Raw genomic sequence first — 17,015 nt, forward strand, 5'->3', positions numbered from 1 at the left:
AAATCTTAAAAGTGGCGTTTCCGTCCTAATTATGCTTTTAAACGAAGGTTTGACTCAGGTACATTCACAAAAAGACCCTAGGTTGCGTTTTGGCGGGAGTTACGCTTTAACAAGAGTCAGGGGTCAACATTGTGGTCCCTGAAGCTTTTACTTTTAGACACTCTTACTTAAAGACACTGCCTTAAGGGAGCTCTGAGATAATGTGTAAAATAAAACCGCATGTATGTATCAACATGGACACCTGGGGCAGTTCTCTTACATGGATGGTGGCATACAGCTACAGTCATGCTAGAGATGGACAGTGGTAATAATAAAGTGATCGCTATTTTAGTAATTTCAGGGCATTTTCAGTATGTTTTAATAAGTGTCTTTGCTTTCAAACAGCTGCATCATGAAACAGAGACACAGCACACAACTGCCTGCTGTATGTGTTGTTGCACATACTGCAGAAACAACGTCTTTGTCAGCCACGCCTTGTAAGGCAAACAGATTCACCAGACTCTAGCTACCTCTAGATCTGTCTAGTTAACAGAGCAGGTGTGCAGAGACTCGAGTAACACCGGGGAAATGATGTGTCTGTCAGCAGCACCCTGGACAGCGCCGTGTGGCCCAACTGACTGAAGCTCTTTGTTGCAGGGCCAGCAGGGGACTCAGAGGAGCCTGGCTGGGCTGCAGCAAGAGCCCGGGCATAGAGAAGGCCTGGCCAGATGGGTCAGCAGATGGGCAAGGAGGCTGAGCCGCCCCTGATCTGCTCTATGGAAAACCCTGAGTCTGGCCACACCCAGAGACCAGAGGGAGGGAGAAAGAGAGAGAGAGATAAACACAGTAAAACAGGCAGAGCAGCCACCAAGAGGTTTAGAGCTACATATGGCTTGCTACTTGGTCCAACAACCCTTTTATGGCCGCCAGGGAGAAGAATATACATATATAAGTACATACTTATACCACAAGCATAAATAAACCACTGCTTGATAGACCTTATGTATTGCAGTGAATGGATACATTACCTTCCTTCGTTGATTAGCTCAATGAAAGCCAGGCCAGCGTTCTTCTGAATGGAGTTCTGCCATTCCTGAAATGAAACACATTTGTGATTCCTTACTTACAGAAGAGTGCGATTTTTCTTGGGCTGTGAATGGTTTGTTAAAAGTACAAAATAAAAAATAATTACATCCTTATAATCAATATTAGATGTGGGTTTAAAACAAATCATGTCATTTAGCCAGTTTTCAAAAGAAGGCAGTAAAGCTAAAAGCTAACACAGGAATGAAGAAAAACAGATTCTCTCAAACAGCTTTAGTTAAGCTGGCAGAGGAGTATCAAAATACCATTTTAAGCCAATATGCAACAAGATCTTTCAGAAAGGCATGACAAGAATCACATTTCACCATCCAAATTGCACATTTAAACTGTAATCTAGATTACATTTCATAGCTTGTAATTTAAGTGGGTAAAGTACGCATTTAGTTCATATTTCCTTTGAGAAAAAACATTATGTTTATAAAAAGCTGAAATCTTGCCCAGCCAATGTGACCTGCCTTTCTTCCTCTGTGAAAAGATCTGTAAACACAGGAGAGATGTAATTGTGGGATGAAACTGTATCCTCACACTAAAATACAGCCATTTCCTCTGTCCCTTCCAGTGACAGATTACTGAGCAGGCTCGCGGAGCCCTGCAGTGTGCGCCTGGAAGGGATCCGAGCCCTGGGCCAGAATGCCAGCACTTGCTGTCTCACAACATGCTCTGGGAATGATTAAAAAGCAGTTTGAGAGCGCGCCTTTTCACTGTGGGAAATTCAGCTCTCCTGTACCCTCACTGAGGTGCAAAAGGAAGAGAAAACAGAGAAGGCCACAGTTCAAAACAGGAGGGAAAACTGAGCAAAATGAAAAAAAAAATGGTTTTCAGTCCTGAGGGCTACTAATGTATATGCAACTCAAGGCTATTTACATATTGTAAGGAGCCTTTGAACGTGACTATCCATTGAAAATTTGCATAAATAAATATTTCCAATTCCAACTAAAAGAATATACTGTATGGGGGTATATAATCTGTAGTTGTAGATCAGCGATAGACACTGTTTGTTCTATGCCAATGTCTGGACAAGGTAAGCAGCATGCGTTGTGTATAGTACCAGAATAACTGACATTGACATTATTATGTATGAGCCTGTGTTTTTGTATACAGTTGTCGTGCCTGACACATACCGGTTCACTCAAGAGTGGACACTCTGACCCTACAATGCGTTAAGTCAGGGAGATGGTGCTGACAAACTGCTGAGCATCTGGTCTCCAAATGTTCCCCATGACCCCCTCCTCTGCTACAGTATCTGCCTGGAATAAGCTGTTCCTGACTTGGACAGGGATCATGTATAGCCTTCTGAGTCTTCTGAGGTTCCACTTGCACCATGCTCACGTGACAATAATAAATACAGAAATCAAGGCAGATGTGACACTGAGGGCGTTGCCAGGAAAGTGCTAGAAGGTCAGTGGAGGTATAGCATGAACTAGTCAAATTTAGTATCTTGTCTGAGGTATGCTTGTTGACAGCTGAGATAGCACTTCAGAGGCTCTTCTTTCTCTCTTTCTTCTTTTAACAGGACAACAGAGCTCCTAGAGGAGGCTGCCTGTGATTGCAGAGATTCCTCTGCTGTCCATTTGAAGGGTATTAGGCCTGATGTGCAAGAGATGTGATCCTTGATGTAAATGCAGAACATGACCAGGGTTCAGCACCTCTGGCCGTTGGAAGTTTGTTTAGTAGCTTGCATATTTTAAAATTGGATTTAAAACTGCAAGAATTGAGTTTTTGGCCTTCTGGGGGCAGTAGAGCTCCAGAATAAACTGAAAACACCCTTGGCATATTGTTGCCCGATACTGTTGTTAGGACTTACTCGGAAAGCTAACAATTGCCTACTTACATATCCAGCCGTTATTCTGTATTCTCTTAGTCATTTTAGGACAATCTGACAAATTAAATTCCAATAGTCACTTCATTTTTTATCTGAGGTTTAATTTTCCACAAACTCCTAAAAAAATATCCCACAACTTGCCAAAACTGTGTTTCCTGCTGGACAGGTTGTATACAGTCTTTTTGCCTGAGCTTTTTTGCTGAAAACATCTGCCTGCAGGAAACAATGTTAATGAGAGCGATACACCCGAAGACTGGAGTACATTTGTGTGGAGAACCAAACAATTCGCTAAAAGTTGCTAAAAAGCAACATGCAACACTGGGAAGCGCTGGACAGTTAACGACGACGCTGTAAGTTTATTGGAGCAATGGTACCATTCTTCCATCTATCTTTGAGAAACCCACCCCCGTTTGGCGGACCTAAAATCCCACAACTCCCATCCCTCAGAACGCTTTCCTGGCCTTGATAAGATTTTCTCTCCTCTCCCACTTCAATCTTCCTGAAATTCAGCAGGGCACTAAGTATTTGTGGTGTTTCAATCCAACCTGTCATTCTGCGGGAGCTTTTGCTTTTATCTTCTCTGCTTTGCTCCGCAATACTCTCCACATCTGGAGGCCTTCCATCACTAAATCTCTGTGGCTCCGCTCTAGAGCCCCCCTGTATGTTTAAGCTGTTACAAGAAACAGAGCTGCTTGACCTTTTCCTTCAGCTGCCCAGGCTGAGGAGAGACACACAGTGTCTGCAGCCGTGGCCAGCCACACGATGATTGCTGCGATTAGTATGCATAAATAAGAAAAGGCAGATCATTAGCGCCAATTCATTCACAAAACTGACAGGTCACAAAACAGATAGGGACTAAAGGTCAGCTAAGTGCCCCCCTCGCTGTCTTAAAAAATTAATGTTGAAATATGTGAGGGATATGTCAAAGTTGGCATTTCATAGTGATGTCAGCAAAAGCTCACCCTGCATCTGAGAAGACTTGCTGTGCTTTTTGAAAGCACTTGAGATACAGTATGTGATACCAAAGACATTAATTAGGAGTTTATTGCAATGTAATTCACAGTCAGAACGAGGGCTGCACATTATGAAAATATGCAATAACGTTGTTGAATATCGCGATAACGATATTACTTGCGATAAATATTAAAGTCTACTCAGTTCTGCTGCTTTCAGTATTCTGCTAAAATGCAACAGATTGCTTGTTGGAAATCATTTCCAACATTCTTTTATTGAACGAATTGAACATTGAATTTGAACATAAAAGGTACCACTAAAAAAAGAATTTAGTTACATTTACTTTTTTTTTAAGATTATTTTTTTGGGGCTTTTCCGCCTTTAATTTTTTGACAGGACAGCTAGGTGAGAAAGGGGAGAGAGAGAGGGGGAAGACATGCAGGAAATCGTCACAAGTCGGATTCGAACCCTGGACCTCTGCGTCGAGGAATAAACCTCTCAGTACATGTGCGCCTGCTCTACCCACTGAACCAACCCGGCCACCATTTACTTTTTAAAGTGCAGTTTTATACTGATTTTACTTTTGACTTTCGCAATATGTCGCAACCTTCCGCGTTGTGTTTATTGCGCCAGTTGATATCGCGATGACAATAAAAAAAAGATAGATTGTGCAGCCTAGTCTGAATAAACATTATATTTGCTCATGATAAAACAGCTCTAAATATCTCAGCTTTGTCACCTGAGAGAAGTAATATAACACTGATAACAACTCTCCATCATTACAGTGGGATTTATCACATTAGCTGGCAACATAACTGGATTCATTACTAATGGTGCAGCATTAGGATACCGGCCAGTGGCTCATCTCTATTTGAAAGGTTGTAGAAGGACAGCGAGCTATATGGTCCAGCTTCAAGGCCTCGCTGTCTGATCAATATCTCAGCCTGAGTTTCATCCCTAGAGCCCCTAATGGCAGTAACCTCTGGAGCCGCAGTAATGCTATCTGTGCAAAGGGGGGATGGACTCAAACCCTAACAGCATGCTGACGCTCTCATCTGCAATAAATCCTAGAGCTAGAAAAAGCAACTTCCCACAGACACTCTACAGACAGAAAAGCAGTGCAAAAAGGAGCCTGTCAAAAACCTTCAAAAGAGAGACAATAACTCAATGCTGGCTGCCCGTTTTATGTACGTTTTTTCGGAGGAAAGCCCTTGAATAATGGCCTCCATATAACAGAGACTGAGCTCCCTGCTGAAGAAGGCTTTGGACTGCGGATACCACGGAGCGCACATAGTGGCAATCCACCTCCTCAAGGCTGTGGCCCTGTAGTCTGGATCCACAAAGAGGCACCAAGTAATGGCTTCCTTATGGGCTCCCGGCGCAAGACTGATGGGCTGACAGAAGGTATGTTAAATATCTCCTGTTCTAACTGCTACATCGGGGCTTTGACCTTCTCTAAAACAAGGGCTTAACAAGAGATTCAGAGGGTCAGCTTGGAGGTGATCAGTCACTCGCAGCGATGCATGAGGTGGGGCTGCTTCTCTAAAGGAGGGCTCTGGATTAAAGCTCTGGGGTGTAGTGAGAAAGTCGCTGGACTCTCAAAGAGCTGTTTGTGTCTGTATGTCGTCATTGGTTTGGACAATTTGCTTAAGGAACATGTTACAAAAAAAAAATAGTAACACTGATAAGCAAAGCTTCAGCAGAGATTAAAAAACTTGAAACTAACTAACTAACTAAGACAGCGCCCTTAGAATTTAACGAAGCATTAACCATACATTTAAACAAAAATATCTGCAGTTTTGACTAGGGCTGCACAATTAATCGCAATTGTATCGAAATCGCAATATGAACTAGTGCAATATCCAAATCTCAGAGGGGCGTAATATTTGTTAAAGGCAAAATATGTGTCAAACCATTCTAAAATGAAGTATTGTGGTGCTGCAGAGACATCCCGGCCTACAAATCCCATTCTACAGACTAAAGACAAAATCTTTGTTTGGTACAGATCCTCGCAAAAATCACATCATTTTCATTTCTTTCAATGTTAATAATTTTACATTTTGAAAATGAGAATAATGATACAAAAACGATCATCCCTCCAATATCGTGAATCATATCGCAATGTCAGTCAAAATAATCGCAGTTAGATATTTTCCTCATATCGTGCAGCCCTAGTTTTGACGAGATAAAGACTGAACCTATTATTTTGTGTGTTCAAAGTGTATCTTTTAATGAGTGAAATGCACTATTAAATTGACCATGTTCAATTAGAAACCAGCCCCGAACAGATCCCGGCATAGTGTTGACAGAAATGTTTTCAAGAGAAGTGTAGTAGAGGCAGAGGGAAACGAAGAGAGGATGGGACCTAGAGAAAAAGACAAAGAGAGGCTGGGAGAGAGGATTGTGAAGAGGAGGAGGAGAAAGGAAAAACCTCACCTGAGAACAAAGCAGCATGACGAGCTCCACCACCGAGGTGCTTGACTTCATACACACAAGACCTGTAGAGACAAAACAGATTGACAGAATTAGATATTAACCATAAAGGTAGTATTTAGCACAGAATATCTGTGGGAATATTCAGTAGTTATTTCATCAGTTACGTGGCAGTACAAGATAATACTTAAATACGTAGTTAAATAAATACTTTTTTTTTTAAAGATTTTTCTTTTGGCATTTTAGGCCTTTAATTCCACAGGACAGCTGAAGACATGAAAGGGGAGAGAGAGGGGGAAAGACATGCAGCAAAGGGCCGCAGGTCGGAGTCGAACCCGCGGCCGCTGCATCGAGCAGCAAACGTGTGCCCGCTCTACCAACTGAGCCAACCTGGCCACTACTCGGCCACTACCAGAACTTGGACGAAGCTTTATTGGTTTTGGCATACATTAAGATAAATTGCAGGCAAAGTGACAAGCAGTTTGTAAGCCTCTTAAATTGTGCTTCAAATTTGCCCTTCATAAAACTGTAAAAAAAAAAAAAAATAATTGCATGTGCACAGAACAGATCACACATCTACATGCGAACACCTCCTACACACTTCACACATGCACACACGCTCACAGAAGTGAACACAGACTTTCACAGCGTCTTTCCTCATCTCCATTCTGTAGACAGTGAGCCGCAGAAGCAGACAACTCTCTAATGAAACAAGGGCAGGTGTGAAAAGCTCATTTGCAGAAACAATGGCTGCAACTGGTCTCGTATTCTGCACCTCCAGCTCCCCCTGTTGCACTTGGCGAGAACCATTACAGGTGCAGTCATTAGTAAAGGAAAGGATGCAACTCTCTAGGACTCATTATAGGCTGGCAGGGGTAGAGCTCTGTTCCACACAGCTGCCATTGTTTCATGGAGGACGGGGTGTCAATCAGAGGGGAGAACAGAATATTCCTAATTTAAGATTTCAGTTAATGTTACAGTACAACAGTACAATACAATACGTTACAGTACAACATCTACAATAAGAAATATTGGCTGTTATCCCAATGACTAAATTATCAGGGAGTGACATTAGAATAACATTCGACATCTGAACACCATTAAGAGGGGAAAACAAACTCCACGCTGTATCACTAACTGGCATACGCAACAGGATCTGCACCCTACTGTGACTGCACTGTGAATAAAATGTTGAAATTAGCTATAAAGCCAAACTTTCTCCATTCAATTAAATTTTCCACACACAAAATTCAAAACAAGACTACAACCTGCAATGACTTTTAAATTGGTTGACTTGGTCTAAATTGGTCTTTTCAATAGGGAAACTAATACTGGGCAACAACAACAACATATATAAGCTAATATCATAACCTGATATTAACATTCAATGGAAGTAGTTTTGCTTGTGCAAATCATGTAGTATGTAACAAAGAATGCAAAATATTCAGAACACTGGATGGATGGATGTTTTGCTCGCTGATTCCACATCCGTCTCTATTCATGAGCGGAGAGTGTCCGAGGGAGCGTATTGTAAATACTCTGAGAGGATGTGACCCTTCTCTTGTACACAGAGTGCCACCGCTGACCTCTTGTTATAGCAGTGACATGTTGAGCCATAAGTCAGGCCAGTCTGACACAGGAGTCAGGTGGCCAACTGACCCTGGCCTTGTGCTGGTAGACAAACTAAATGCATTCTATTTAAACACGGCCTGCCATTCCTTTCCTGTAAACAGGGCAGGGTTAAGGCACGGGTGAATGTGGCATTGTGGGGCAATGCGCCGGCAGGCTGGGCCACTCAGGGGACAGAAAGAAGCAGGCGGCAGGCATCACAACAGCAGCAGTGTTCACACACAGGACTTACCCACCAACTCCAAGTGTAAAGCTCAGGGTGCACTCAACATAATTGCCGCAGTGACCACATGTCTGCAGGGGGGTTGAAGGAATAGGGTGAGGCAAAGGGGCACACGGGGCACAGGGGGGCTTGACCCCAGGCAATCTAAGGAGTGATGGATGACTGGTAATTACTGGTAAATGGAGCGCCTTTGCACTACAGCACAGTATTTCAACTGTGAGCCTGGGAAGGGCCAGGAAGAAGAAGAAAAAGAGGGGGGGAAGAGCTCAACCATTTGGACAAACACACTGCAACTGGGACAGAGCCGAGTGGTTCGATACAGTTAAAGATTTAAAGAACATGCGGTAAATCCGTGCATTTGTTTTGTCTGATAAACCTGCTCTAATTCATGTCAGGGCGCACTTTTCACAGACCCAGACAGGGTTAAACACATCTGGTGAGGAGCACTGAGGCCGAGCTGTCTGTCTACGTCCTTGTTTGTGGGGTTACACTCTCAGCTCAGCTCTGGTTTGTCAGCTTGGTCAGTCTGCTGACAGACTTTGAGTGAAAGGGTAACAGACATTTTCACACTTGTCAAGGCTATGCTACCTGATTTTTCCTCCCTTTTCCCTGAGTTTGAGTGAGTAGCCCTGGCACATGTGCATGACTTACCCGCATGGCTATTTACATATGTATATATATATAATGTATGGTATATGCATGATGTATGGAGGGAAAACTACATATGGCTGTTTGTGGAACTTTGCTGGCTGGAAAAAAAAGCAGTAATACATTAAATGTTCTTGTAATGACTGTAGAAGAGAACTTAATTCATCATTTCACCAATCATTTTTACAGGATTGGCTTATACAGTATTAAACAAGACCCTGCTCATGAGTAAGCATTCCTGCAGTAAGTCAATTACTTTCAAGGCTTAATTTAATAATTAAATACCAGTTACAAATCCTGAAAAAAAAAATGTTTTCCTGTCCGCTTAATATCAAAAAGAAGCATAGCAAAACTAAATATATTTGATATTTAAAACACCATAATATTGGCAGCAACTAATTACACACAAATAAAGTGCAAAAAAACAATCCTAAGGAAAGTGGACATGCGTCAGACAACTTCTTCTGGATCCGACTTTAATAAAGTCACGGGAATGCATTCTTTCAGCCTGCTGTCATTCTCCGCATAGGTTTCTGAAACTAATATCGGTTTAGTTTACACTTAAAAGTAAAGACTTTGGCAATGAAAAAACACAGAGATATCATTTCACTTTGTGCAAACTGCAAGTCAAGAGACTGGAGGCCACACACATGTATTCCACTCAGTGTACGCACAGACAAAAACTGTTTGTGTGTGTGTGTGTGTGTGTGTGTGTGTGTGTGTGTGTTTGTCTGTGGTGGCAGTGTGCTCTTGTAAATGCAAGCCAAAACAAGCGTTGGGAATGAAGCGGCACACACACATGCAGGCAGATTATCCTTGAGGTCAGGCACAAGTAGCACGGTGAGAGACTGCCAACCTGAAGCCTGAGGAAGGCCCTGGGAGCCTTCACACAACCACCAGGAAATAAGACTAGAGCACAGAGTGAATTGCTGCAGAAATATTGCACGCTTCTGCTAAACACTGTGCACATCCAAGCCAGACAGACCAGCACTTTAAATATGCAATGTGACTTTTGTAATGCTGTTTAAAATAAAAGCATGAGGCTTTTATGGTGAAGACATTCATCTTGAAGGCCGTTTTTATTGTGACAGAGTGTACCAATTATGTGCTGCAAACATCCACTTGCAGTGCTATGGCCAAACCATTACTGCATTACTACCTCTTAGACATTACTACAAAAAAATAACAAGGTCTCTGTAGGACTCTTTACTTCATTTTACTTTCCATGTTTCAGCACAGAAACGTTAATGCAGTTAAATCTTTCAGTTTTTTTCTAAAATTGCAAAACATCTGACAAAAATCGGTACCCATAAATTCATTCTTAAAAAATAAAAATTGACCTAAAAAAAGGAAAAAATCCACCAAAGCAGCACGGTGACCAGGAGATGCTAAAAATATCATTGGCATGAGGCGAAGGCCACCAATTATCCCAACATTAATTTCAACATAACATCTGTTGTGACTGTGAAACACTGATGTTTAAAAATACTACATCTCGAAATAGTCCTCAATATGTGGAGTGAATCATGAGGGAGACAAAACATGCAGATGTCACAAGATGAATGAAAGGGAAAGCAGATGTAATCAGTGCAAAAATAGTGACTCTGCTGTCAACACCTACTACTGCGTATGCATCAATGAGCAAGCTACATGTAATGTAGTGTAGTACATACAATGGTAGGGTGGTGGGGTCAGGACTCCACACACAGCTCGGGGAATAAAAAAACGCACTCAACAACATCTGTACCTTCTATGAGCAGCTCCTGCCCATGGCTGCCCAGCAGGGTGCGTGACAAAAAGGGTGCGAAGTCCACGAAGATCTCTCTCAGCAGGGGTGCCACCTTCTCCAAAGCCCTCTCTAGCTTCGTAGTAATGCTGTCAAAGAAAACACATCAAGATAGAAGTCACAAAAGGAGATTAGACACCTGAATTAGAAGTAGAAATGTAAGGGAGGTAGCGTTGTGCGCCTTCCATCAAGGGTGATGCAGAAAAAGAGCAGTGAGGGGCCTCCCAGACGACCCAGTGCACACAGCTAACACCAGTTAGTGTGTAGCCAGACTAACAGTCTGGTGGGTGCAGAGGGTAACCAACACATTTCCAAGGGTGCAAACCAAACTGGATGTTCACGGGATTATGGTTGCTATCACTGGATATGTCAATAAGATAATATTTTATGTTGTCAAAAAGCCATGTTAACACAGTTTTTTTTTTTTTGCATTCAAAGAGGATTTCTCAGCAGTTGTTTGCATTCTTTGTTGTGACATGTTACCAGGCTTGCACATGGAATCGCAGTTGTTCAAGACTGCAGAGGGAAGTTCCTTATCTCCTACACAGTCACTACATGCTGCTGCCTGACATTATCTGAGCACCTCAGAGAAACTGTGAGCTGGAGTCATGCAGCCATACAACCCAGACTGGTATACAAGCAGAGATACGACTCAAGCTGAAACATATCTCTGTGCTCCTACTGTATGTGTACACACACAAATACTAGGCAGCATGAGGTGAGTAGAGGCTTGTTTTCCCAGCTAAGATGGGCAGAGAGCGGCAGGATAGAGAGAAACAGAGAGAGGGGAGAGGAAAGGCTGGGTTTAGGATTTGCATGAGTGTGTAGTGTAATCTGCCTTCCAGCACCCTGGGAAAACACAGCAGAGGGATGACATACTAGCATTAAAAGCAGGGTGAATGGGGTCTAGGTGGCTAACATGAATGTCCTTGCCTAAGACACTGGCCTGCATCTCTGGAGGCTGCTTGTAATCCTGTCAGGGAGCTAAAGGGTTTGAGCTCGCGAGGTGTCAGTCGCTGGCGTAGTGGACACTGGTCCACTTCACAAAAGGCACTGAAATAGAGAGAAAAATGAAAAAGGAAACCACAGGCAGTATTTTCTTAATGTTGCTTCGTGACTAAATGGTTGGGCTTAGAGCTGGGCAATATATCGTTATTGTGATACGAGACTAGATATCGTCTTAGATTTTGTCTTAAATATACTTTAAATTAATATCTTAATATGGCATAAGTCTTTTCCTGGTTTTAAAGGCTGCATTACAGTAAAGTGATGTCATTTTCTGAACTTACCAGACTGTTCTAACTGTTCTATTATTTGCCTTTACCCACTTAGTCATTATATCCACATTACTGATGATTATTTATCAAAAATCTCATTGTGTAAATATTTTGTGAAAGCACCAATAGTCAACACTACAATATCGTTGCGGTATCGATATCAAGGTATTTGGTCAAAAATATCGTGATATTTGATTTTCTCCATATCGCCCAGCCCTAGTTGGGCTCATGAACTATTTATATAATACATATTATAAAATACATGATTATACACATATTTATTGCCAGTAGACTGGAGCAGGCAGGTCAGCTTGGATGTTTTTTTTTCCTTATCTAAAATACAGTATAAGGCTCTGAAGCGAGATAGTACTATCATTGACTTCACAGTAACGCTAAGTGATGTCGGTTACTGCTGCCATGGCAACTGAAAAGAGAAAGAGAGACAGAGTGTAGAGAAAGACCTGGGCTCTCGGCAGTCAGTGGGAGAGCAGGACTAAGGACGTCTGTAACAAACTATTAGCAAGTGAGGGAGAGATATACACACAGAAATACACAAATGTCCACAAATAATTAGGCCAAAACACACCTCCCTTTTATTTGTGGTCTTTTGTTTTGACTATATAGTGACAAAGAAAACTGTCTCATCAAAGGTGAGCATATAGACGTCGTAGTTATCCATCACATCAGATTCGGTCAAAGAAATCAATCAGTTCAAAGGGAACGCAAAAACATAAAAACTAGAAAAATGACAAGAACAATTTGAAGGTAAAAAAACTGTGTTTAAAAGATAAGCTTCACACACAACTCTGGGTTACTCGGTACAACTCGGTTGTACAGTATAAAATCAAAAACACACTTTTCTTTCGCTTCTCTGATTCGTTCCGTTTTGTTGTCTCTATCTATTTCTTCACTTACACTGTCAATCTGTCGAAATACGCACACACGTGGTACGCTCCATAGGGTTTGTCACGTAGTGGACCCGTGCACTGATGTGCAATAACGTGCAAGTGGCACGGTAACTGGCCAATGAAATGATGATCATTACAGCGAGCTCTAAATCAAACACAACTAAGCTACACAGCCAACGGACAGGACGCAGCGCTCCACAAAATATTGCAAATACTGCAACCCCTTTCGATATATAATATTGCGCAATGTGATATTGCGATAACGATAATGAGTCGCTATATCATGCACCCCTACTCTGCGTATCAGTAGATTTTATACGCAAGTCCCACAATTGGAATAAAGAGAGTTTAACACAGGAAATATGAGTGTGAGTGAACAGAGAGGGCCCTGCTGTACCTCATGTTTTCTTCTGTGTCTTCAGGCATGGGGGCCACCGTCTGCACGGCCGGCAGGTTCTTACTGGTGGCTCCGTTGACAAAACTGGAGGAAGAGGAGGTGGAGGCAGCTGCATCAGTTGCTCCTGCAGGGACGACATTAGTGCAATGCACGAATACTTACAAATATGTATGTCTTTAATACTTTTATAGAGAAGTAAGGATTAACTATTAGGTAACGAAAACGCATTGAAATTTTTTTTAATACTTCTACAGTTATGTTGTCAAATCTTTAAAAAAAACTAAAACATGAAATATGTTGACTGAAATTACACTTCAGGTTCACTTTCAGAGGCTGCAAATGGATGTAATGGCACACAGACTGAAATAGTTAAAAGAATGGAAAGTTTATGCTGAAAGTGGACTTCAGCAGTCAGCGCAAATTTCAACCAAGTCAAACAAATGAAAACTTGGTAAGAGTGTCACATCATGCATTGAATCTTTAATAATCCAAATGCACATAAGATGGTTGTTCAAACTGGTGTCCAGCAGCAACATATGGAAACATTTTGCTTACTAAGACGGCAATGATGAAGAATCAAACGACATATCAAAACAACATCTGGATACATTTTTTTTTTTACATATTACACTTAGTTTTGGTATCAAAGCCAAAATTAGGGTATGGTGACGGCAGTGATTTAAAGGTGAGCTCAGAGTCACAAGTAGAAAATCATGATGACTGTCCATGTGGTAGGCTAAAACCAGAGGGAGTGAGATCATGGGGTCTGGGTGAGGGCCTGTGGCATTAGCTGAAAGCACACTTTTGACTTGGATACATTTCTCACATTCCTGTCGAGGGGCTCAGTGAGGAAAGGGAGAGTTTTTTAATGGCGCGCATTAAAAAAGGTGTTGGAGCTCCTAATGGTTCTTGGTGTTAAGTAGGTCCTTTCAGAGGCCCAGACTACAGGAGCCCTGAGGTGGAACTGGCTTTATGGAGCAGAGCCCCAGGAGAAGCAACGTGACAGTGTGTGTGTGTGTGTGTGTGTGTGTGTGTGTGTGTGTGTGTGTGTGTGTGTGTGTGTGTGGGGTGGGGGGGCTTGCAGTCAATCAGACGGGAAAAATCATTTTCACTATCATAAAAGCATTTGTTTAATATATAATTCAGAGTGATTAAAATGGAGGTGTGTTTGATTGGCTTGTATCAGGAGGAATCCTTGTGGCTGAAGGAGAGCAGTTTTTATTTGTTAGAGCACAGAGCTGCTGCAGACACCGATAGGAAGTTAAAGAGGGCCATCTAGTGGTAACAATGAGCCCCTGCACAGGCACACAGGATCACTTGATCAGGCAGAGGGAAAAGAGCTTTGTTTCTATTCTTGGAATGGAAGAATGAAAGGTCGTTAGGATGAACGGTCAGGACTCAAATTGCTCTGAAGTAGTATTATTCAAAATGAACCACATCAGCAGGGCCGAACATAGTCATTTAAGCTTAAGTACATTCCAGTGACCTTGTCCATGACCTACCCGTGGTGTTGATCATGCTTTTGGGGGTGGCAGAGGCGGCAGCAAAGATGTTGGGGGTGCTGCCAGCTGTCAGCCCGGCAGAGGTGCTGCTGCTGCTTCCCACTGTGTTAACTGCGAGGCTGCCAGGAGAGGTTTTCTTCACAGGCACCACCACACTCCTACAGGAAACACACACACACACACACACACACACAGTATGCTTTGTACACACATGCACAAAAAAATTATACTTATAAACAGTTAAAATATTAAAACAGAGAGTTCACATCTTTAGACTGTACTGCTGCAGTGTAAACAACAATTGCAAAATGGATTGAAAAAGGGCAGCAGAGTGGTAGAGTGAAGAGGAAAAGCTGGAGGTGGTGGGTTTATACCCTTTATATGTATCTCCCAAAAGTGCCAAAGTGCCCTTGAGCAAGACACTAAATCCCTAGTCTATATCCACGACGTTCCATTTCTGGGATTGCTCCGTTGCCGCCGGAAATTCCACCAGATGTCCCTCTTTTAGGCCTGATTGTGAGGACTATGGTTAACTGCTCCTCAGATCTCTGCAGGGTAAATCCAGACAGCTAGCTAGACTATTTGTCCAATCTGAGTTTTCTGTCGCACGACTAAAACTACTTTTGAACGTACACATGTTCCACCAAAACAAGTTCCTTCCCGAGGCTATTTTGCAGAGGCACCGTGGCTCTGTCCGGCGCTTAGCACCGCCCATGACGAGTGTGATTGGTTTAAAGAAATGCCAATGAACCAGAGGACGTTTTTCTCCCATCCAGGAATGCTGTGTGGACTAGCCAGACCTTCCTCCGCTGCGCTGTGGAGGAAGGTCTGGCAAAGCGAGACTACTAAATCCCTAACAGCTCCAGGGTGCTGTAGTAACTGCAGGAGGTACAGTAACTGTATACTCAAAGTGTGATAACTTCAAAGAATTATTTGGCTGTGGTATAATAATATAAAAAGACTGCTGGGCTAGAACTGTGGGTGAATTATACTTTTTCATTTTTGTCAGGAAAGTTATAGTTAAGCTGAATAACTTTTGAGTTTGCAAACTAGCCTGGAACTAGGGGTTAAAATCAAATTAACATATAGCAGGTTAGCTTTAAGACAGAAGTTGTCATAATAAAACTGACTTTCAGTAGAGTCAGCATCTGGAACAGAGGCTTTTCAGCCATTCACTTGGGAATCCAGAACATTCAGGACTTCCTTGACTTTTGATTCAACTTGCATATCCTCCTTTCTGAAAAAAAATAATTATAATTTACGTTTTAAAAGAAAAAAGGAGAACAGTAATGAACCTCATCGTCTCTTACTGCTCTCAGGCCTGCCAGCATGAGCATGCCCAGACGTTAGTCAGTACATTCGGAAAGGTAAACATCTTGAGACACACACACACACACACACACACACACACACACACACACACACACACACACACACACACACACGGCTGAAGTAAATAAACCTAAAAGGCAAGAGGCCAGCCAGCTACTACACTTTCCCTTACATCTGCCCTCTGCTCTGCTCAGACGAGCTGAAAACATCCCAGACCCTAATGAGAGGCTCTCCAGGAGAACAACTTGGCAGTTGTTACTGACACGCATCTGCATAGCTACCGTCTGTGTTTCCAACTGACAACGACGGCTCACTGAGCATGAGATTCAAGACCTTTCTATTTGGCATTTGCTCTGTACAGACACACAGAACAGCATCTGGTTTTTTTTACAGAAAGTACATGTAGAGTGTTAAGTTGTGGAGTACGGCCTATATACAGCAAGTTTTTTTTATTATGTCCCTAGATAGATTTTCTTTTTTTCTTTTTTTTTTTTAAAGAAACAGAAACTTTTAAAGTAGAGATGCCTGAGAGGGCACCAAGGAACTGAAAAGCCAGAAGAAACAATGAATAATTATATACATTAAATCAAGAAGGAAAAAAAAAATGCATGCATGCATACATGAATGTATGTACATACATATTTCCATAGATATAAACTTACATAATCATTTACATGTATACCAGCATACACGTTGTACACACACATCTGGATATAAACACCGTATGATGGATAATATAGGTACTAGAGTCCATACACACATACTTACCTAGATACAAACATATCAAAGTATACAAGAAAACAATACTAGTCCTACAGAGAGCCTTTTTTCACTCCTCCCCACCCTTATATACCTATTAGAAACAATTATAATAGATATCTCTACTATAAAAATATTTGAAATAATAATATTTAACCATTTAACAAATTAACAAAAACCAACCAAGGGAAACTCATCTAGTGAATACACTCTTTCACCATGCCTACGTATATAACAGCCTAAATGGTGTCTGTACCAGCCC

At 42.0% G+C, this 17,015-nt stretch overlaps 1 protein-coding gene across 11 annotated transcripts in view; it reads right to left on the bottom strand.

Annotated features, from left to right (window-relative positions):
• nbeab (neurobeachin b) overlaps nucleotides 1–17,015 on the bottom strand; it is a 252,065-nt gene that overhangs the window by 105,031 nt on the left and 130,019 nt on the right. For 8 of the 11 annotated variants that reach the window (XM_036001181.1, XM_031297412.2, XM_036001183.1 and 5 more), the window contains exons 30-35: nucleotides 14,663–14,820; nucleotides 13,161–13,284; nucleotides 11,512–11,631; nucleotides 10,540–10,667; nucleotides 6,296–6,357; nucleotides 1,008–1,072 (exon numbers count right to left, since the gene is read on the bottom strand). In XM_036001181.1, coding sequence (XP_035857074.1) covers nucleotides 1,008–1,072; nucleotides 6,296–6,357; nucleotides 10,540–10,667; nucleotides 11,512–11,631; nucleotides 13,161–13,284; nucleotides 14,663–14,820 — 657 coding nt within the window. The remainder of the gene's footprint in view (nucleotides 1–1,007; nucleotides 1,073–6,295; nucleotides 6,358–10,539; nucleotides 10,668–11,511; nucleotides 11,632–13,160; nucleotides 13,285–14,662; nucleotides 14,821–17,015) is intronic. The other 3 variants (XM_031297415.2, XM_031297413.2, XM_036001184.1) reach the window with 1 other exon arrangement.

The sequence above is a fragment of the Sander lucioperca genome, chromosome 5, assembly GCF_008315115.2.
Source record: "Sander lucioperca isolate FBNREF2018 chromosome 5, SLUC_FBN_1.2, whole genome shotgun sequence".
Taxonomy (NCBI): Eukaryota; Metazoa; Chordata; class Actinopteri; order Perciformes; family Percidae; genus Sander; species Sander lucioperca.